The sequence below is a fragment of the Pygocentrus nattereri genome, chromosome 28 (genome assembly GCF_015220715.1).
Source record: "Pygocentrus nattereri isolate fPygNat1 chromosome 28, fPygNat1.pri, whole genome shotgun sequence".
In the NCBI taxonomy this organism is placed as follows: Eukaryota; Metazoa; Chordata; class Actinopteri; order Characiformes; family Serrasalmidae; genus Pygocentrus; species Pygocentrus nattereri.
The window spans coordinates 3,619,122-3,641,621 of record NC_051238.1 but is presented as its reverse complement, the minus strand read 5'-3'; the positions used below and the strand labels follow the sequence as shown (position 1 = coordinate 3,641,621).

The window sequence follows — 22,500 nt, the reverse complement described above, 5'->3', positions numbered from 1 at the left end:
TATGTTTCTGACATGTTACCTGAGAGTCCATTGAGTGTTTGTTTCATCTAAAAGAACCACTCAATATAAAGTGTCACCACAATCTGAAAAGTTTTCTTTGTGCACTATTTTACCTTCCGAAGCCTGGCATGTACCCCTCCACCATGAATGGACTTATAAAATACTTAAAAATATGCTTTAGGCCAAGATTTTTCCTCAAAGCTATTATAAAACAAAGTTTTCGGCATCAGGCAGTGTATTTGAAACCACTTCATGTAGTTAGTTTCTGTTAAGAAGCTTTTAGAGGCATTAATGTATTCAGACATCTGGTTCCATTCACAACCAATTCTGACACTGAAACCATTCCGATTGACTGTATATCTTAGCCGTTTACATATGGAAACAGTGGAATACCCCTCCAATGATAACTAGGCTAATTTAGCCACTTTTGGCTAACCAATGTTGATCCAGACTTCCATTCTGCATTTCTATAAGTTAGGAATAATAATGCAAACATTTTGCATCGTCTTCCATATCTGAATAAGAATTAATCAAATATCTAAAGTTAATTATGTTACGTTACACCTCCTGCCTGTACTTGTGGACAACTGCCTTAGCGTCTAAGATCTTGCCCGGTGCAGCATTCTTCTGGCCCCTCATTGATATTCCTGAACCGGGCCAGTGGCAGGGTTTCTGTGAAGGCCTGACTCTTTAACGGCTGTTTGTTTGGGATGGGCCAGTCTGGCTGGGCGGCACAAAGAGCCTCAGTGTCCCAGAGCCTCGTCCAAACGCAACTCCCTGGCGGCAGAGACAGAGAGAGGGAGAAAGATAGAGCGCTATAGCCAAGCTCACATTTCACTCCGCAGAAAGAGGGAGGTCAAACCAGGCAGGCTAGGGGAGAGAGAGATGGAGAGAGCGAGGGAGACAGTGAAAGAGAGAGGGAGGTCAGGTCAGCGAAGCAGAAAGGAAAAGAGAGAGAAGGAGACAGACATGAGATAGAGAGAGGAGGAGACAGACTCTTACAAAGGGCCTCAGTGTTTCCAGTTAGCAGCAAACACACATCAGAAACATTTATGCTGGGATTCGCAAACACAAACCGAATGGGTCGACCCGCATTTAATATTATTACTTTCGTTATTAATATTATTATTCTTAAATCGTCCCAGTGTGCTGGGTCCCAGCGTTCCCCTGCTGTCTGCAGCCTTCTGCTGCCACAGCAACAACGCGATCGATTCCACGATTGTTGGCAAACGCTCTACGCTTCCGTTCACCCACACACAGACTGATAGAAAACGCACACAGGTCTTTAGACATAAAGTCACATGGCAGTTGTCTTTTGATTGCTTCCTAACACAGAGAAAAAAAGGAGGGTTGTAAGGGGGGGGGGGGGGGGGGGGGGGGGGTTGGGGGGTGAGTTGACATCAGATCAGGCTCTCTGAGTATCTCCAGTGTGGGTAGACTCCTTGCTCTTTAAGTCCTTGAATTTTATCCAGACTCATCTCAGATTTTGTGATGGCTCGGAGCCCTCCAGCACTCTTCGCATCACATACACTCGGATACATGTCTGCTGACCACAGTAAAATGGACAAAACAGAATGAAGGGCTGGGAAAAGCAGGGAAAGCCGTCACATCCACCGGGTCAGCTGAGAGAGACTTTCTACAAATGCTCAAATGCTACTGTTTGCTGGACAGTCAACCTAGCAGTTCACAGTATACCGATATTTATTAATTCATTTATTCCCTGGTTCCTAAAGAGTTGCCTTCAGTCGCTTATCAGCCAACAGGCAACAGAGGCTGCCAATGTACTAAGTGCTAAAGGTTGTGGGGAAGCTTAGGGAAAGTTCCACTCTATCTTCAAACTCTCTGTTTCTTTCTCTCTCAGTGCTGAACCTTCTTTGCAGTAATCCCAGTGGTGGTGTAAGGATGTTTTGGAGTCTTTTGGAGACACTGGATGGCAGTGAGAGAGTTTGGGCAAGTAGGAAGTCACGGCAGGAGAGAGAAGTCCAAATTTGAGTCTGAGTCTCTGGGACGATGGCAGTCTGAAGGACAAAGTCAAGGCCTCACTGTCCATTGGCAGTGCGCTCGCTTGCATTCTTAACCAAGCTGAAGTGGCTGTAGTCCTGCAGCTCGCTGTGCCCCCTAGTGGAGTGGAGAGAGGGCCGAACCAAGGATGCATTGGTACGTGGTTGTACAGGGTAGTGGTGATGGTGGTGGTGTCCAGTGGGTGTGCCGTTGTTGCTGTTGAAGTTGTAGCCATTGTGGGTCCAGCGCGGGGGATCGCCATAATCTGATTGTGTTGTGGGTGCCGAAACCACCCTCCTGCGGTCAGGCGAATCTTGAGGAGTAGCAGGACGATAATCGCCAGCTGAATTACGGGTTGCAGGGGCTGAAGTACGCCCACTTTGCTCTCTCTGGATGGGAGGGTGAGACAGTATCAGATAGCGCTGCCTCTCAGTGTGTGGGGCGACATCTCCCGGATCATCTTGTCGCCCTCCGTTGCTGCCCTGGAGGTAATCAGAGCTCAGGTACAAAACGGCGGTGTTAGCTGGCCCAGTCTGGGTGATAAAGGTCTGGCTCTGGTCCCAGTCAGAGTCTGGGAGGTGGATGTTGGGTGTGGGACGCTTCTGCTGCAGAGGGGTCTGCTCTGGGGTTGGTAGCCCTGGGTCCATCTCTCCAGACTTGGGCCATCCGTTGGTGAAGAGGTTTTCGACCTGAGAGTGAGGTCTTTCGCTAATCCTCGTCACGCTGATCACAGAACCGCTGCGTCTGTGTCCCAGCATGTTCTGCTCCTTTTCACCCTTGCGCCGCCCAGCAGGGCCTGACCCTCCTCCTCTGGAGCATTGGCGGTGCTTGACTGTCATGATCCAGCAAACCATAAGGCCAGAGAGCGCCGCCCCAGTGGCAAACGCTGAAGCTGCAGACAAAACCAATAGGTTGACAGACACCAGGCCATCAGGCTCCTCGACATAACTCTCCTGCAGGAGACCTGAGGACACACAAACAAGAAAAACACTCAGTAAAATAACAAGACCACAGTCATAAATAACTGAGAGTCATTAAACGAAATCATAACCAACTGAGCACCGTTACTCAGACTTCACCTTCTTTTTTATCGGTCTCAAAAAGCTGAGTCATTTATTTCTCAGTAGGGGGTGGAATGTGAAGGAGAGAAGCTAAGCCATTGGTGCAGGGACTAATTATGCTCATTAGCTAAAGTGTATGGTAATTTTAATAGCTGTAATAACTGTCTTCCTGATTGAAAGTATCACTGTGCCTTCACTTGCCTCGCAACATTAACTCTCCTGTGGAAAATTTCTGCTGCAGAATAACTCAGGGGAACTGCCCAACTTCTACACTGTATTTACATGTGGAAAAAGTTCTGCTTATCATGAACAAGTGAACACACGTGAAGGCCTTAGAGACAGGTTAGCACAAAGCAGCCTTTCGTCTCGAAACTGGCAAAATGTTTAAGCTCTGAGAAGAGCAGAGCTAAATTACTTATGGGGGTTGAATGGAGAGTGCAAATCCTGACAGAATGACTCAATTACTCAAATATCAGAACAGTGCATCTCTGTAGTTCAGCAACTAGAGATGTTTATCAACAGAACTGAACAGGGACAGAGAGAGAAAAAGAGCCAGAAAGAGAGGTCAACTCTCTGCATGCTCCCCTGCCAGTAAGCCAATGCCAAAAGATGTTAATAAAATCTGTTAAATCCCAGCAGTAAATGTAAAACAGGAGAAAATAAATCTACGCTCTCTGTAAACAGATAAACGTCATCAACATTGTTTTTTTCCCGGCAACAACCATTACAGCCAACGGTACAGAACACACACAGCCTTAAAAACAAACACCCTTTTATTGTCTGACAAAACCTGTTTTAATGGAGACGAATGGCAGCAATTATACTCAGGTGAAAACCAACTGGCTGGCTTTTAGCTGAGGCTTTCTTATCCAGTTGCTTTATTCACAGACATAAAACAAAGGGAGAGAAAAGCCATATATAACCAAATATCTCAGATTGTATCAGTGTCCCATTGGTGGACTAAAGGTATCAGAGAGTTACTGTATGTTAAGATGTTACAGGTAACAATAATAAAGCTTTAGTATGTAGCGAATGTGCATTTAAAGCAACATGTACTGCTTCCCATCTTTAGTGGGATTAATTATATTTAAATGAAATAAAACAAAAAAAATATAATAGCAAACACACACCCACCGTCCATGTTTTTAGACACCCCTACCTTGTACCTCTCAATCACTCACTCGCCACTTTATTAGAAACACCTACCTTGTGTTTCCACTCACTGGCCTCTATATTAGAAAGATCTACCTTGTGCTTCCACTCACTGGCCACTTTATTAGAAACACTCATCTTGTGCTTCCACTCACTGGCCACTTTATTAGAAACACTTACCTTGTGCTTCCACTCACTGGCCACTTTATTAGAAACACTTACCTTGTGCTTCCACTCACTGGCCACTTTATTAGAAACAACTTGTGCTTCCTCTCACTGATAGAAACTGACCCCTGATGAAGGACCAGAGGACGGCTAACACAAACTGCATCAAAAAATGAGCTGCAGTCTCTAACTGTGTACCAGCAAGGTGGGGCTACAATAGATGGGTTTCTAATAAATATGTATCATCAATATATATTTAGATTTATTTTTTTGCCTTAGTAACATGCCGGTGAATGCAAGTTCCCAAGGTGGGTTGCTTTGTGTTTTCTTGATGTTTGTTTTGTGGAACTGGGACAAGAACAGAGGTTTCGGAGCAGTAGGTCACTGTCCACTGGGCCAAGGATTGATTAAAGGGGTGTGAGAAGACAGCAGCTGGGACAAGCCTGACCAGGGTAGGGAATAATTCAATTTTAAGGGGAAATTGTTGTTCTCATTCACTGTAATTCAGTGGCGCTTTCTGTGTGTTTAGAACCACTGACACTACTAGAGAAGCTGAACTGAAAAGCCTCATTTAAGAGTGTATGGTATCGAGATGTAATGCATGGTGTGTAAGGTAAGAACACAGTACCTCCTGTGAGAATACAGTACAGAGTGTATACTGTAAGAATAACAGAGTGTAGAGCAGGGGTCACCAAGCTTTCTCAAACTGAGAGCTACTTCTTGGGTACCGATTAATGCGAAGGGCTACCAGTTGGATACACACTTCTGAAATAACAAATTTGCTCAATTGACCTTTAATTATATGTTATTATTAATAACTGATGATATTCATCTATGTGAAGACACTGATCATGTTAATGATTTCTCACAATAATTATCAACAATGATTTAACAAGGTAGGAAACGTGCCTTTTATGTCTATAAACCTCTGCAAGTATTTACATTTTCAAATGATCACGTTTAGCACGGTAGCTCGTGAGACACGTCCTAAAATGTCTCTCCACATTGCGCCGCTTTGCTGTCGGCACAGTCGCCCCGCAAATGAGACACACGCAGGAATCTTTCACAGTCTTAAACAGGAATTCTTCCGCCTATTCATTGTGAAAGTGTGATTTTAAAAAATAGCAACAAAAAAATTCGATGCAGCTCACTGGTAAGTGGCGCTATAGTGAGCTATTTTTAGAACAGGCCTGCGGGCGACTCATGTGGTCCATATTGGTGACCCCTGGTGTAGAGTGTTCAACTGTAATGTTGCCAAAATTATCCGGTCGTCTCCCTTCACACGCATATGAACTTGACTGACATCCCATTCTTAATCCATAGGGTTTAATATGATGTCGGCTCACCCTTTGCAGCTGTAACAGCTTCAGCTCTTCTGGGAAGGCTTTGTGGATTTTTACATTTTTAGTAGCATACTTTTAAGCATTAATATTTGTATTAGCATACTTTTAAGCATTAATATCAGAAGGCATTAACTCGCGCTTAGCATTAAAGCGTTATGACATTCGCGTACATGACAAATATGCAGAGACGTACACAATAACAGGAAACCGGCCAAGGCCAAAAACAGAAGTAGGTCTGCGCTTAACTGTTAAAATGTGAGGTTTTCATTAGAACATGAGGTTTTCGCATCTATATATGGTAAAGCATATGTGCATTGCACCCATTAAACAGGAACACACACACATATTCAGCTTCAGGGTATAAAAGGAGTCAGAACACATTGGGAGGTCAGAGCTTACTTGGGAGATACATGATGCATGTTCTCTGTTTGTAACCTCTCCAGATTTCTGTAATAAAACTTCGTTTGTTTCACTTCAGTCTGATCTACTCGTCTCAATTTTTGCATCAACGAACATGCAGAACTGGTTTCGTCCACAGCTTTCCACAAGGGTTAGGAGTGTTTATGGGAATTTCTGACCGTTCTTCCAGAAGCACATTTGTGAGGTCAGACACTGATGTTGGACGAGAAGGCCTGGCTCACAGTCTCCACTCTAATTCATCCCAAAGGTGTTCTATGGGGTTGAGGTCAGGACTCTGTGCAGGCCAGTCAAGTTCTTCCACACCAAACTGGCTCATCCACGTCTTTATGGACCTGCTTTGTGCACTGGTGCTCAGTCATGTTGGAACAGGAAGGGGCCAAACTCCCCAAACTGTTCCCACAAAGTTGGGAGCAGGAAATTGTCCAAAAATCTCTTGGTGCTGAAGCTTTAAGAGTTCCTTTCACTGGAACTAAGGGGCCGAGCCCAACTCCTGAAAAACAGCCCCACACCATGATCCCCCCTCCACCAAACTTTACACTCAGCACAATGCAGTCAGACAAGTACCGTCTCCTGGCAACCGCTAAAATCCAGACTCGACTGGGAGATGGAGAAGCGTGCATTCCATGCTTTGCATTGTGATTGGTGATGTAAGGCTTGAATGCAGCTGCTCATTCATCAGCTTTTCATTTGAAAATCAGAACAAGAAGCTGGTGAATGAGAAGAGTTCAGACTCGCAATAAATCAAATGTTGAGAGACATTTTACAAGAAACTATTCCGTTTTTGGAAAAGTTTCCTGCCAGAAATGGGAGAAAAGCTGCCATCGCTGAGCTAAAGCTTAAAGCAGAGCAAAGTAAATAGTTTCTTTTCTGTTTTATTTTTGTCCTGTAGTAGCACATCAGCACATACTAAGACATATTTACAACCCAGACGTTTGGATCATTTGGATCGCTGACCCCTGATATATAGAGCATAGTGTAAAACCCATACGTCAAGCACAAGGCCTGATATACTACACACACACACACACACACAAAATTATACTGATTTTTTATCAGCATTTCACAAAACCCTGCACCTCAATGCACAGCATACATTGCAACGTAATGTGCACCCCCTCACCCCCTCCCCCAACTCCCTCAACAGCAATCTATGGGACAGAGGTCACTCTTCTATGTGTAAGAAAACAGGTAGGTTCATAAGACCAACCACATGAGGACATTTATTAAAATATTTTAATATTCATGTAATATTTCAAGGTTCATAACAAGTGCCTATACTTTGCTGTTGACGTTTTACCATATTCTACAGTCCAGGGTATAGATAGTTTTCTGGCTCCCATGTGTTGAGATTTTTTAATGATATGGTCCTTTTAGTGGCTCAGTTTGACAGCCCTGGTGGAAGAGTGAGGTGCGCAGCGCCTGAACTGAAACACGGTGCCTGCTTTCGCCCTTGCTGTAACCTCTTCAGTTATGCTGATGTGTGTATTTACTTTAGGAGGAACGGGTAACGTTAGCCAAAGATCTATTCAATAACTTCCTGGATTCAGTCACATTCAGTCACAGTCTATTCATCAGCCGGATGTCTCTTCAGCTTATCTATTTCCCCCTGGTGTCTTTCACTCCTCATATCTCTGGCTTCTGTCTCTCTTTATTTGTGCATCTGTCCCTCTCCCATCCTATCTCTGCCTCGTCTTTTTTTATGCAGGCTCATCGCTCATCTCTCTCTCTCTCTCTCTCTCTCTCGTTCTCTCTCTCTCTCTCTCTCTCTCTCTCTCTCTCTCTCGTTCTCTCTCTCTCTCTCTCTCTCTCTCTCTCTCTCTCTCTCGTTCTCTCTCTCTCTCTCGCTCTTGTTCTCTCTCTCTCTCTCTCCCTCGTTCTCTCTCCCTCACTCTCTCTCTCTCTCTCTCTCTTGTTCTCTCTCGTTCTCTCTCTCTCGTTCTCTCTCTCTCATTCTCTCTCTCTCGTTCTCTCTCTCTCTCTCTCTTCGCTCTCTCGTTCTCTCTCTCTCTCTCTCGCTCTCGTTCTCTCTCTCTCTCTCTCTCGCACTCTCTCTCTCGTTCTCTCTCTCTCTCGTTCTCTCTCTCTCTCTCTCGCTCTCTCGTTCTCTCTCTCCCTCGCTCTCTCTCTCTCTCTCGCTTTCTCGTTCTCTCTCTCTCGCTCTCTCGTTCTCTCTCTCCCTCGCTCTTTCTCTCTCTCTCGCTTTCTCGTTCTCTCTCTCTCGTTCTCTCTCTCTCTCTCTCTCGCTCTCTCATTCTCTCTCTCCCTCGCTCTCTCTCTCTCTCTCTCTCTCGCTTTCTGTCTCTCCTTCGCTCTCTCTCTCTCTATCTCTCTCGCTTTCTCGTCCTCTCTCTCTCTCTCATTCTCTCTCTCTCTCTCTCTCTCTCTCTCTCTGCGGACGAGGATCTGAATTAACAGGCGTCTTCTCCAATGCGCTGCCTCTTAAGGTGAAAACATGAAAGATCTCTCGGCTCAAATTTGATCAAATAAGACAAATGCAAATAGAGGCGTTTTAATGACAGCCCTAATATAGGAGTAACACATTACGAAACTCAGTGTGCCACATTTCAACGATCTGATTGGCTGCTGTCCAGCAAAATTGGCTTAATTTGCATAATGCTACAAAACTTTTTTCTTCACTCTCGTATTTGTGTACGACGGCCACCTGTGTCCGTACACTGCAAACACCGATATCTTAGCAGCAGAATATCTGAGATGTCTTGGCAAATCATCTTAAATCAAATCAATGTATTAAAAGTTTGGGCTCCCGATCATTAGATCGCGAGTTCGATCCCTACAGCCGTCCATGGCTGGGAGTCTAAGAGAGTACAATTAGCCTCGCTCTCTGGGTGGGTAGGATGCTCTCTGGGTGTGCTAGCCTTCACCCTCCTAGCGCTGGTGCTATGGTGTGACTGGGGGAGTCTTGACTAACGGATGGAAGTTGTCGCTTTGAGATCATCATAAGAACATGAAAAAATATTCAGCTTCTTTCTTGATGTTCTCACTCATCCTAAGCTTTATGTGGAGAGGTTATACTATTCTTTTGGCAAAAGCATTGATGTTAAAGTGTGGAATCAAGGTCTTCAACAACACAAAAGCATGTTGATGGTAAAGTTGTTTATTAATTATTAAGAGACCCTTATTAGTCCCACAGTGGGGAAATTTCACCTCCTCATTTAACCCATCCGTGAAGTGAAACACCACATAAACACTAGTGAGCACACACACACTAGGGGGCAGTGAGCACACTTGACCGGAGCGGTGGGCAGCCCAATCCGCAGCCCCCGGGGAGCAGTTGGGGGTTAGGCATCTTGCTCAAGGCCACCTCAGTCATGTGCTGTTGGCTCTGGGGATCGAACTGGTGACCGTCCGGTCACGAGGCTTGTTATGTTATGTGCCCAGAATGATGAAGACTCTACAGAAGATTCTAAAATGACTGCAGATGAAGTTATAGTGAAATAAGAATCCTGAATGTCTCGTATTTGAAAAGGGATCAAATCTCAAGGCAGATAACTCGGCAAAAAAAAAAAATACTGTAAATAGATGATTATCATATACAACTTAGAGGTTATAACACCTCAAAATATTAACAAACTTGAAATAATTTATATACCATCTGAAAATCCTTGTTAGTGTCTGCTCTGTGGGAAAAGATTTCACCATCTAAGTGCTGCAAAATTTAACGCTCAATTTTAAAGCCCCTTTTTTGAACTGCATGTAAATAAACCACATATAGCGTATTTTAACAGTGCTGTTTGTAAATTTACAGAAACAGATTGTAAATTCACAACAAAATCACCTTCTTTTCACATTTGAATACAGTTTAATGGTTGTTATTGTTATTATTGTAGCAAAATACTGGGTGTCAGAATAACTAGTTGAACTAGTGAAAGTGCTGAATTACAGTGAAGGACAGCATTTCTAATAAATTTAATCACTGCAATTTACAGAATTTTTTTTTACAGTGCAGATTAAAATCTACATCGCATAGGATTTTACTGTACAAAAAAACCCACAATTGACTAATAAGAAGTGATTCCTTGTAAACTTTTCAACGGTAGTGTCATTTTGCTTGTTTAAGAATTACCATAACAATAAATGCAACCTGACAAACAAAAAGACAAACAAAGATGTGATCAGGCAGCCGAAGCCCAAAAACAACGTCAAGTTAACAAAAAGACAGTAGAGCAAACAGGAAACGCTCAGTAGCTCCACTCAGAGAAATAATACCTCTCAAAGAATCCAGTTTAAAACCCAGACTTATAAACTAAACTAAGACTAGTCCCATGACAAACAGGTGAGAGCAGGTGAAACGGATCAGTAATCAGGTGATTGAGAACAGTGATTGGTGGATTGCAGAGGATCTACAGTTAGGTGATCTCCCAGGGGATTCTGGGAAATGGAGTCCTTATGTGAGTCGTAGTCGGAGGGATGTATGACAGTAAATTTAGCTGGTTTGAAGAATGATAGGCAATAGAACTCGAGAGGGAGTGTGTTAATGTGAAATCCCATCCCGGCTGTGATTTGGTGGCCGTAGATCATCACAGCCGTGATGTTACTGGTGATAACTCCCTCCTCGAGTGCTCTACTGCTTTAATACAGTTAAATAAATACAGTAAGAAGTTAATAAACTGGCCGTGAACGCCGCGTTTAATATGTTTTAATGTTCAGCTCCTTCACCAAATTATAGCTCCTTAACGAGCTGCTCGTCAGAGTAACGAGCTCCGCCCACTCACTGCTCAGCCGGCAGTTCGTTCTCCAGCTCCTTACACTAAATTCCCAAACTGTTGTCTCCACTGAGCAGCTTTTCAGTCGGCAGCTGTGACAGAAGAACAGCTGAACAACCTGGAATCAGCCAGAAATGAACCCAACACCATTCGCCAGATGTGTCTGATCTTCAGAGTCTGACCAAATCAGACTGAGCCGTAAAACTGAGCCAATATCAGGTTCAGCTCAGCTTGGTCAGTTTCTCCAGATCAGTATTAATGTTGTTTTGTTCCAGTCGGTCTGTAAAGCTTCTTACAGCCCGTTTAGTTTGGCGAATGGTGTTGGGTTCATTTCTGGCTGATTCCAGGTTGTTCAGCTGATCTTCTGTCACAGCTGCCGACTGAAAAGCTGCTCAGTGGAGACGACAGTTTGGGAATTTAGTGTCGTCTCGTCTTCAGAGTCGGACCAAATCGGCTGTCGGTCAGATGTGGTCTTAACAGTGTCCGTTTTCTGTTTGGGGCAAAGTGAGAAGTAAAATTTTTAAATGGCTTGAGCGTCTCCTACAGCTGTCAGAGTTGTTGCTTAGCAACGGTGTCTCAGTGGAGTGATACAGTGTTACGGTGTCTCAGTGGAGTGATACTCATGTTACGGTGACAGCACAGTCAGAACGCCTCTCAACCAGTCAGCTCGCGTGGCCAGAACTCACTGTTGTATAATGAGAAATATTACACATACTGACAAGATTTAATAAAATTGAATTTGACAGTGGGAGGAGCTATAATGTAGATGACGTGTTAGAAGGTCTTGGTTGACTGACTACACTCTTAGGTTCTTAGATTCTTTTTCTTTTGGTTCTTCTGTATAGAACCATGAACACTCAGAGAATCATCCTTTAAACCATTAAATGGTTCTTTGTATGGTGAAACCTTTTAAACAGGTTTATTCTATGTAGCCCCAAAAAGGGTCAAGCTTGTAACAGTAGCAGAACCCTTTTTTGGTACTATATAGAACCATTTTCAAAAAACATTCAATATAGAACCATATAAAACACTCCATTATTCTGAAGAACCAAATCACCATGCGAAGAACCACTTAAGCATGCCAATAGTTCTTTGAGTCTTTGGTTCTATATAGATCCCTTGAAGAACCATCTTTTGTCTGAAGAACGATCTTTCTGTAAATCTATCGCTTTAAAATTCTCTCGGTTTGAGATTTCAGTAGTCTGTGGATGAGCCCTGTCTCTCCTCCATAGCAGACAGACATTCAGACAACCCCAGCGGTGTGTCTGACCGTTAGACCGTCAGCAATAAGAACCCCACCATCTAGAGCAGCCCTGTCCAGCCCTCGCTCTCCAGCCTGCTCTGCACCTCCTTCACCAATTCAGTGAATTCGCCACACAAGGACACCTCAGCCCCGTCCACAGCGTCGCCTCAGGCACTGCTCGTCCACTCTGTCCATGCACCGGCACTGCGTCCAGCAGCGAGAGACCAACAGAGCTCAGTGTTCAAGGTGACTGAGCATCAGTGGAGAGATGCACGGATGAGTGTGTTTATGTCACAGCTTTGTTTTCCTCTCTTTTTTCCGTCTCTGCAACACTTTTGTTTATTTCACTGTGAGCAGAGTCCCACTGGACATGTCACTCACAGAGCCAGGCGGTGTGTATGAATTATAAAACATATGAATAAATAAATAAATAATACTATGCAGGAAGCAGAGGTGTTTATTTGAAATGTAAAGGAGATGTGTGGGTCTGCGCATGTATTTGTCTCTTTCTGGGGACCGGGTCCCCCAGTCCGATGAAAACAAGAACATTTACTGGTTTAAAAAAAAGACAGTTCCTCTGAAAAACACAGCTTTTACTTGAATAAGTAAAAGAGGCCAGTTCCCGGTGTTGCTACAGTACAGTTCAATGTTGAGTATTTTAGTTTCTCCCCATTCAAAGAGAGAGGGCTGGCCTTGTATAATTGGAAATAACCCTGGCAGCGTTGCAAAGGTGGCCACCGAGTGAACAGACTTTCCTATAAGGGCTTTGACAAAATTCATTAACTGATAAATTAATCAGTAAACCGGGCTGTACGTTGTTGATGTGCAATGTTTTCATGTACGTTCTTGTGTTTATGCATGGATTATGTGGGGAAGGATGTTCTTAGGCACGACGCACAGTGGCCAACGTAAAACATGACAAAATACACAATTTTCCAGGAAATAATTCAGGGTACTATTAATAATAATCAACATAAACAAGTATTCTCCCAAAAAATGTAGTTCCTCTAGCATATAGTATAGCTGGCAAGCAACCATGGACCGCTGAATGAGGAGAAGAACATTCAGTCGCCCACCGCTGTACACTGTAGTCATTTAATGAACTTTTTAACTTTGTCATATAACAGTGAACATATGATGCAAAAACCTTCACTTTATAAGTACTTCTGTTCACCAAATCACCACCACAAGTCTTACTTAGCCCCAACCCAGCAGCGCCCCTCTTCTCACGATGGGGCTGAGTCTCAAACAGCTCCCTGCTCCCTACATAGTGCACTACGTAAGAGTACTAATACTGGATTCTGCAGCTCAACAGAGCAAAACACAGCTAAGAAACAGTCGTTTGGGATTCAGACACATTCACCTTATGCACTGTTTGGCTGTAGAGGCTAGAATTTCTAAACTTTCATAGCTAGAACACTATTTAGGGAGTACGGAGCCATTTGGGGTTCAGCCTGGGTTTGACGTGACTTTTGATTGAAACACTTGATATTTCAAGTCAATTTTATTTAGATGTTTTTTACTGCCGTTTTACAGTGAATCACACTGTCAGTGCTTTAATTCAGGACTGTGACATTAATGATGGCGCTGTTTAGGCTGTTGGCTCTTTAACCTGTTAGCCAGCTGACCAGCCCAGTTCTAGTTAAGAACATTAGCTGTCAGCCCCTCAGTTTAAACAGAACCGGGTTCTTACTTCATCAGTATACCCGGCGGTCCATGCGAGCAGCAAGAGAGTCAAAGATCAATCCATTAACAGCACAAGGGTTATTTTGTGCCGTGGCGCAATGATACACAATTCAGTTGTTGTGAGGCGTCATAAGTGAACGTATATTGTGGATTTTACAACGGCTTCAAACTCAGCCCAGCCAATCAGATTTCAGGACTGGGACTATTCGTTTCATACATATCATTAGCCCACAGTAACATCACAAGCCCACCAATGGTTCTCCTGACTCTCCTGATTGCCTACTCTGGTCCTGGCTTCCTGTGCTCCAACTTTAATAGCCTTCAAATGACAGAACAATGATGACACTTTCCCATAAAACACGGCCTTAACTCAGGGCAGAAACCATCATTCTTATTCAGAAATACTACATTTATGTATGTGTGCGCTTCAAAACTCCATTGAAACCTCGCTGTGTGTGTCCATATGTGATTTTAACACTCCACCGCTGATGGGCCCTCTGATGGAAATAACTCAGAACACACTGTCCTTTCACCTTAACGAGAAGCCGCTTTAAAACGTCCGCCTGTCTGGAGGGCTGCAATATGCCCCACACTTTCTCTCCGTCGCTCTCTACCTCTCGCGCCCTCTATCCTCTCTCTCCTCCTCTCGCTCTCTCTCCGAATGTGTTTTCCTCTTTTCACCCAGCAGACACGACTCGAGCGGCTGATGAATAGAGTCTGGCCATTAGGGAGCCGTGCCTTTGTGACCAATCCGCTTTGTCCCGATGGCTCAGGGAAACAAAACACAAAACACATGCGGGATGGAGGGATGGAGGGATGGAGAGAGCGGATGAGGGTGTATCTCACGCTTCCCCTATTCTCTCTTTCTTCCTTTTCACCCGTTGGTTCCCGACGGGCCGCCCCGATCCCCCCTCTGTTCTCGGCTCACTTATTAAAGCTTAATGGAGGCCGAGCCGGACTGCCATACTGCCGGACAGCTCCGAGCTCCAATTACCACCACTGACACACACACACACACACACACACACACACACACACACACACACACACACACACACACACACAGACAATATGGCAGGATAACTCTCGTTAGAGTGGCTCATGAAAGCTGCAGGTTCAGAGCCGACAGAAGCAGCACCCTGGGACCAACCGGCATGTACCCATCAAAAGTTTGGGAACACCTGGCTTATTATAATGTGTGAACAAGGAACAATTTCTATATGTTGTACTGTATATATATATATATATATATATATATATATATATATATATATATATATGTGTGTGTGTGTGTGTGTGTGTGTGTGTGTGTGTGTGTGTGTGTGTGTGTGTACACAATGTACACACAATGTAAAAGGCAACAACAGTATTTTCAAATTATGTCAAAAACTGGAAAACATCGAAAAAGGAGATGCAACGTTTTCTTCTGACAGCAGTCAAACCATTACATACAAAATGTGCCATAACATTTGTACAGGTCACTGAATGTTAAGTTCAGTAAATAAACAGTAACTGTGTATTAAAATGTGCCGTATAGAGGACGTGTTGACATATTTTCACTTAAAAAACCAACACATGCAATTTGACCTGAGGTGCCAATACTTTTGCATACGATGTTTAGAACGTTATAGAAAGTGGGAGCGTGCAATATGACTGGATCTTACGCTTCATTTGTGTGCAAATGAAAAAAACAGCTTTGATGTTGACGTATGTAGGACACGTCCAGTGCCACTGAAGCACTGGTTAGAATGGAAGCATTAAAATATGACTGGTTTTAAGAGTGTTTTTAAGGGTGTATTCAAACATATCCTCCACAAGGGGGAGCTATGCTCAAATCACTTTAGTGTGCATGACTGAAAGAGAGGAAATCCACACCAGCAGGATCTCACAAATGGATGCACATTTGTAGTTACACAGGACACGTAGTTGAAGTGAGATTACATGTAAAAACTGTGGATCTATCAATAAACAAGTGTGGATACAGAAAAAAGGTTTAGTCCAATAGTCCAACAGATTAGTCCAATAATTAGACTTTTCTGTTGGATAAAGTTAAAGGAAACATTCAAATGAAAAAATATACGGCTTAAACGTTTGAGACAAGCTTGAAATATGGCAAACATGTTAATAAAGCTGCGTTCACACAGCACGTAAAAGCAGTCCAAATCTGATTGTTTTTGTTTGGCTGTTCAGATTATCTTTAAATGTGGTCTGTATGGGACATCAGTCTGGACAGATCAGCTCCTAAACTGACCCACACGCTCTAAAGACCAGAGCGTCACGCTGCGTCACGCCTTCATCCAGAGGTAAACAATCACAACCGCCAACGAACGCCAGTCGCTCCCAGAGGATCAGCTTCATCTACACCAGCATCACAGGAGCCACCATGAAGCTTCACTGACTGACAGCTGGGCTCGTCACCCAGAACGTGCTCGAGCCGTAAAAAGGGCGCGGTCACTTCTTTGGTTCGCGTCCTTGGACTCTTTAAACCTCGTCCTCCTGCGGCCACATTCGGACATTTCTTTCCAAATCTCTTCCAACACGGAGGGTTTTGGATACGTCTCTATTTTTTTAGTACAGAAACTTCAGCCTAAATGTTTTTGAGTCTCAGCAGCGAGAAATTATGACGAATGTTGAGCTGGATTTGCATAAAAGTCGCATGAATTCTGATCTGGCTGTTCAGACTGAATCCCACTGCCTCAGATTGGATACGGATCGGATTTCAGCACCATGTATGAAAGCGTCTCAAATCGGAATTGAATGTCAGATTCGGTGTTTTTCTGTTCACACTGACGCTCAGACACACATCTGATTTGAGCCTCTGTTACCTGCTGAGTGAACGCCGCCAAAGTGCTGGCTTAAGTACTAAAACCAACCAAAAACCCCTTTTTCGGTTTGGCCTTTAAAAAATCAACAGATTACTCGATTAAGTGTGAAAATAATCACTAGATTACTGGATTTACATATAGTGATAATCTAAAATTGAGAATGAGAAAATGAGAAAATCTAGGTGTGTCCCCTGCTGGTTTCAAATCTCTGCTCCATCTACCTCTCTCTCTTTCTGTCTCTCTCTCTCTCTCCTCCCTCTCTCTCCCTCTCTCTCCCTCTCTCTCCCTCTCTCTCTCCCTCTCTCTCCCTCTCTCTCCCTCTCTCTCCCTCTCTCTCCTCCCTGTCCCCCGTGCCTGCTCACCTTCTTTCTGTCACATCCTTTCACTCTTTCATCTTCCACTGACGCCCTGTCTCACAGGACACACTCGTTCTTTCCCTCACGCCATCACTCTCCTCCCCCTCCTTTAGCTTTCTCTTTGTGCTCTTTCTACTCTCTCATCTCTTTCTTTCTCTTTTCTTTTCCTCTGTATCCCTCCATCTGTTTCTCTATGAATCTCTGTACTCTCTGTCTGTCAGGCTATGTGCTGCTTTTCTATCTTCTCGTTTTCCCTCTCTCTCTCTCTGTGTTGGCTCAGTTTTCTTTTCTATCTATCTATCTATCTATCTATCTATCTATCTATCTGTCTGTCTGTCTGTCTGTCTGTCTGCCTGCCTGCCTGCCTGCCTGCCTGCCTGCCTGCCTGCCTGTCTGTCTGTCTATCTATTACTTATTATCTATCTATCTATCTATCTATCTATCTATCTATCTATCTATCTATCTATCTATCTATCTATCTATCTATCTATCTATCTATCTATCTGACACGCCTCTCAACTCAGACTCACCCTTTACCGACTGGCCTCTCAACTCACACTCACCCTTAACGGACTGTGCATTCGACTCAGACTCGCCCTTAAATGACTCACTTGACTCACCTCTCAACTCAGACTCATCCTTAACTCACTACTCGCCCTTAACTAACTTAACTGCTTAAACAAACAGCACTAAACTTCAGGACTGAAAGTATTTCTAATATGAAAGATTTGTGATCACAGCTTCTCAGTAGGGTTTACTTTCATACAGAGCAGCTTCTGCTGCCAACAACAAGACTAAACTAAGATTTTCTAGTAAAGTAATTCTCCAGTTCTGCATGAAGCAAATTCCCCACAACCACTAAACGTTCATGTTTTCATCGTCCGAGGCATCTGGTCCCCACAAAGAGACAAATGCACATACAAACACACTCTAGTAACAAACAGCCTGAGCGCACACTGAGCTAACATCAATAAGAAACCCTAACACATAACTAGATGCTGTCTAATCTGATCAATACAAACAGATCAATATAAACCTGCATATTTCTAAACTGCGACGTTCAGTTCGCTCGTGGATCTAATTTCTGAATATGGAAAGTGCCTCTTATTAAAGCATATGGGTTTGATCAGCCAAAGTTTTCCTGGAAGCGTTCCAAACCGTGGCTAATTCCAGCATAATTGCGCTTGTGATCATCTACAAAACTCGCTGATGGCTTCCATGATGTGGAAAACAGGGCCTGTGTAAAATAACGGTGGGTGTTGAGTTCATAACTCACTCCGGAAAACATCCCCCCCCCCCCCCCCCCCCCCCCCCCAACACAGCGCTGAGCCAGGTCTGCCGAAAAGGAAACCGTCTGCTGAACAAATACAGTTTCCTTTTTGTTTCCTTCCATCATTGTGATGTGTGAGGCTGATTTACGAGGTGAAATGGTCACACAAGTAGTTGCAGGTTGCAAAACGGATTGAATAACTAAATTACACAAAGCAATTCCAAAGCGACACAAGTCACATGTCTCATATAAACAACTGCATTATGGTCTCTTTTCACATTAGATGTTTTAATCTTTTGGTTTCTCTAAAGAGGAATCTCTTTAAAGGAGAAAGAAAATTCACTTCAACAACTTATTGCCATGTCAACCATGAGCTTGTTGAATTTTTGGTACACTCTTAAAAAAGACTTGGCGCTTCAACGGTTCTTTATCAAAGAAAGTGGTTCTCTATAGCACCATGATCACTCAAAGAACCCTCTGTGTGATTTAAGGCTTTGCATCATGAAAGACTTCTTTAAATAAATGAAAATGCACTGTATATGTTTCTACATAGCACCAAAAAGGGTTCTTCTATTATGCACTCTTATAAGCTTGACATCGCAACAATAGCACAGCCCTTTTTGGTGCTATTGTAGATCCCGTCTCAAAAAGGTTCCTTACAGAAACATATACAACAGCCTGATTAGGTCTTATGTAAGAGATCATTTCCAATTTGGCAGCGTAAATGGGGAGTTATACAGAAAACTGCAATGTGGTGTACCACAAGGATCTGTTTTAGGGCCCATGGTGTATATATAGTATATAGAGCCATTTTCAAAATGCTTCTCCATAGCACCCAAAAGGGTTCTTCTATTGTTGTGATGTAAAGCTTGTTACAATAGAAGAAGCCTTTTGGGGTGCTTTTGAGTGTTCATGGTTCTACATAGAACCATTTTCTTTCCTAAAGAACCCCTGAAGAATCATATTTTTTTAAGAGTAGTGAACACTAGCAGTGGCTAGTATGGGCAAAAAATTATGTCACAATATATTTCAAATTTCTGATGCTTTCTGTATTTTTCAGATAAAACATTTTTTGTAGAGAAACAATCTGGAATGTTCTTTTACTCTTAATTGTTTTAATAACAATGTTTTAAGAAGTAAAGTTAATCAGAAATATTAGTAGTATAAAATATATCATTGCTTTCCAGAGAAAACAATGTATCTTATATTTATCATATTTTTGTTGATTTTTCTTTTTTAATATCATTTCAACACACCTGCTGTCCTTTATGATGTGTGAAAATTTCATGATGAATGGACCAATAGAAATGCTCTAAAATCACTTTTTCACTCCACTACATTCTGAGAAATCTGTCGTTCCTTTTGGTTTCAGGTTTCTGTGTGTATAAAAACGTAACATGTCAAAACGAAAGAAGCGCAAAGCCAGAACACCAATCATCAACGCGTCAGACTAATTAAAGACGTTCTATTAAAAGACTGGTTTACCAAGAGAGACGCTGGAGGACTTTCACCTGAAATGAGTTCATGAAGCCAGTCTGGTTATAAAAATGATAACAGGACATCAGAGCCAGAATTACTCTTTTAGTACTTTTACTTTATACTTAAGTACATTTGAAGGGAAATACTTTAGTACTTTTACTCAAGTGGAGGTCTAAAGGGAGGAACTTCTACTTTTACTGGAGGAATATTTTACCTTGGGGTCTCTACTTTAACTCAGGTACATGGTTTGTGTTCTTCGTTGACCACTGGCATTGATATGAATATGAATACTGTCACCTCAGTACTGCCTCTAGCACATCTCCACAGGCCTGGAATATACAGTGCTAAAGTGATGTTGGCATCAAATTCAAAATAGGCACATATTTTACAAAAACAACTTTAATTCCAGTTTTAACATTTAATATATTATCGTGTACTTTTCAATTAAATATATGGTTTAGATTATTTTATTTACATTTTGTACAGCATCCCAACTTTTTGAGAAAATGGGGGTGTACCTCCCACGCAGCCATCTGAATCCATCTGCTGCACCATTTAAGGTGGAATGAGACACTTAAATAAGACACCAACTTCAGCTTATTTGAATTTAATTCAGTTGTTGAGTTTTGTGCAGTGTTACCTAATGCTGCTTCAGGGGGCTTCTCAGTGGGTACAAGGAGCGAAACGCAGCAATTACTGTAGTGTCCAAGTTAGGCTAAGGCTAACCTCAAAAGACCAGCTGCTCATTTAGGTTTGCTGCCTCGGATATAAATATAATAAAATAAATAAAGCTAGAAAAGCTAAAAAGGGGGATTCCACCAGCTTTTTGAAATGTCCTAATTTAGTGGTAGAGATGTAAACAAAGTCATTCAGAGTGGTTTTTATTTGAAGTGGTTTATTGTAGAGAAGCGTACAGACTCATATTTCTTTACAGTGGTGGTGATAGGAACCAGGGGTGATTTGTGTCCACAACACAAATATTGACCTTTTATTTACTATCCAAAACCACCAGGGAACCTACAGGAGCCTTTGATGTGTAATGTGTAATGTTGGTGATGGTAAAGTAGTAGTAGATCTGAAAAACTACGTTTTCTTAGGGGACTATTTTGCCTTACAACTCTCTGCATGTACCCCTCCACCATGCATAGATCAAAAGAAATTGATTACAATACACTTTAGACCAAAACATCATCAAAAAACTCACGTACAACAATGTCTCAGACATCGGGCAGTGAACTCATAATTTAATGTAGTAACGTTCTGTGAGCGAGCATTTCAAGTTGGTTATCTGGTTCCTATCACCACCACCTATTGGGGCAGTCGTGACCGGAAGGTCGACGGTTCGATCCCCTCGGCCGTGTGTGTGTGTGTGTGTGTGTGTTCGTGTTCACTAGTGTGCATGTGTGTGGGTGTTTCACTGCACAGATGGGTTAAATGCAGAGGTCTAATTCCACAGTGTGCAAACACAGTTGGCTGATGGTTCTGAATTCAAATTCATAATTCTGACTTGGTAAGTTCCTCTGGTCTGAAGCGGGTAGCAGGATAGCTCGACAGTCAGTCATCCTTCAGTGTCCGGTCGGATATATTACTGTGGACACTGAGATAAGGCCACAGAAGAATTCATGCTGCCAGACAGATACTAGCTGCCAATCTTGCTAAGCGGCGGGATAACCCAATGTGTTGCACGCATCATTATTTTTGAAGTTCTTCAGGAATTGCATCTCATGCGACTCGAAAGACCTCATAACTTGTTGACTGAAAGCTTCAGCATGTAAATCCAGCCTCGCAGACACCTCACCAAAAGCTTAACTCAGACGAGGTTAACTGGAGTGCAAGCTGAGCACTTCCCAGCTTCTCTCCGTGTTGTCGCCTGCAACTCTAATAAGGGACTAAACGTGAGCGATTTCAGCTGCATCCAATCCATCAAGCCGGCACACATGTAAATGTGATTATATGAATGAATGGCTTTACAAAATGTGAATTGCAAAGCTGTTTTTTCACCTCTTCTTCTTTTTCGCTCTTGCCCTGAAGCCCTAGCCCGGCTGGTGTGTTAGTGGGTAATTGATCCCCTCAGTTTCGGCTCTGCGTCGTGAGGCCGCACGGATGAAACCGATAGTGTGATTTCTGCTGCAGGCTGTAAATTGAGAATGCAGCGGCCGTGCTATTAGCCTAACGATCGGCGAGGGGCCCAGCACGCTCTTACTGCACAATCAGGCTGCTCGACTATTTCAATTTAATCACCCTTCCATGCCCGGCGACATAAATTATAGCTGTCACAGCTCTGCGTGCTGTAATATATTTTAACTACAGCTGAAAACATGTGTGTATTTCTATGGCATTAAAAGCACAGCGGACGTGCTGCGGTTTGCTCCACAATCACTGGCCACTTCATTAGAAACCCCCTACCTTATAGATCCACATTGCTATTGCTGGCATTCAGTTACTGCAGCCCATCTGTTGATGCACAGTTTGTGCTGGCCATCCTTTAGCCCTTCAGTGGTCAGTGGTGGGCGACTCTGAACCATGCACAGACGTAGACACCACCATGGCCATGTCACTGTGAGGGGTACACCACCTAAATAATATCTAGTAAGCAGCAGTCCTGCGGTCAGAACTGTCCACCGATGAATGGGATAGCGGGGTATAAACTGTGTAGCTGAGAAGCACAGGATAGGTGTTTCTAATAAAGTGGCCAGTCAGTAGAGGTGCAAGGCTGTTGTTTCTATTTAAGTGGCCAGTGAGTGGAAATAGACAATAGATCTTTCTAATAAATTG

The 22,500-nt window shown here is 43.1% G+C and overlaps 1 protein-coding gene across 1 annotated transcript in view; it reads right to left on the bottom strand.

Moving 5' to 3' along the window:
* Positions 1-1,368: 1,368 nt before the first annotated feature.
* The window catches only part of sema6bb (sema domain, transmembrane domain (TM), and cytoplasmic domain, (semaphorin) 6Bb), a 253,112-nt gene continuing 231,980 nt past the window's right edge, over positions 1,369-22,500 (bottom strand). The window contains exon 17 of the mRNA XM_037535866.1: positions 1,369-2,965. Coding sequence (XP_037391763.1) covers positions 2,040-2,965 — 926 coding nt within the window. The 3' untranslated portion in view covers positions 1,369-2,039. The remainder of the gene's footprint in view (positions 2,966-22,500) is intronic.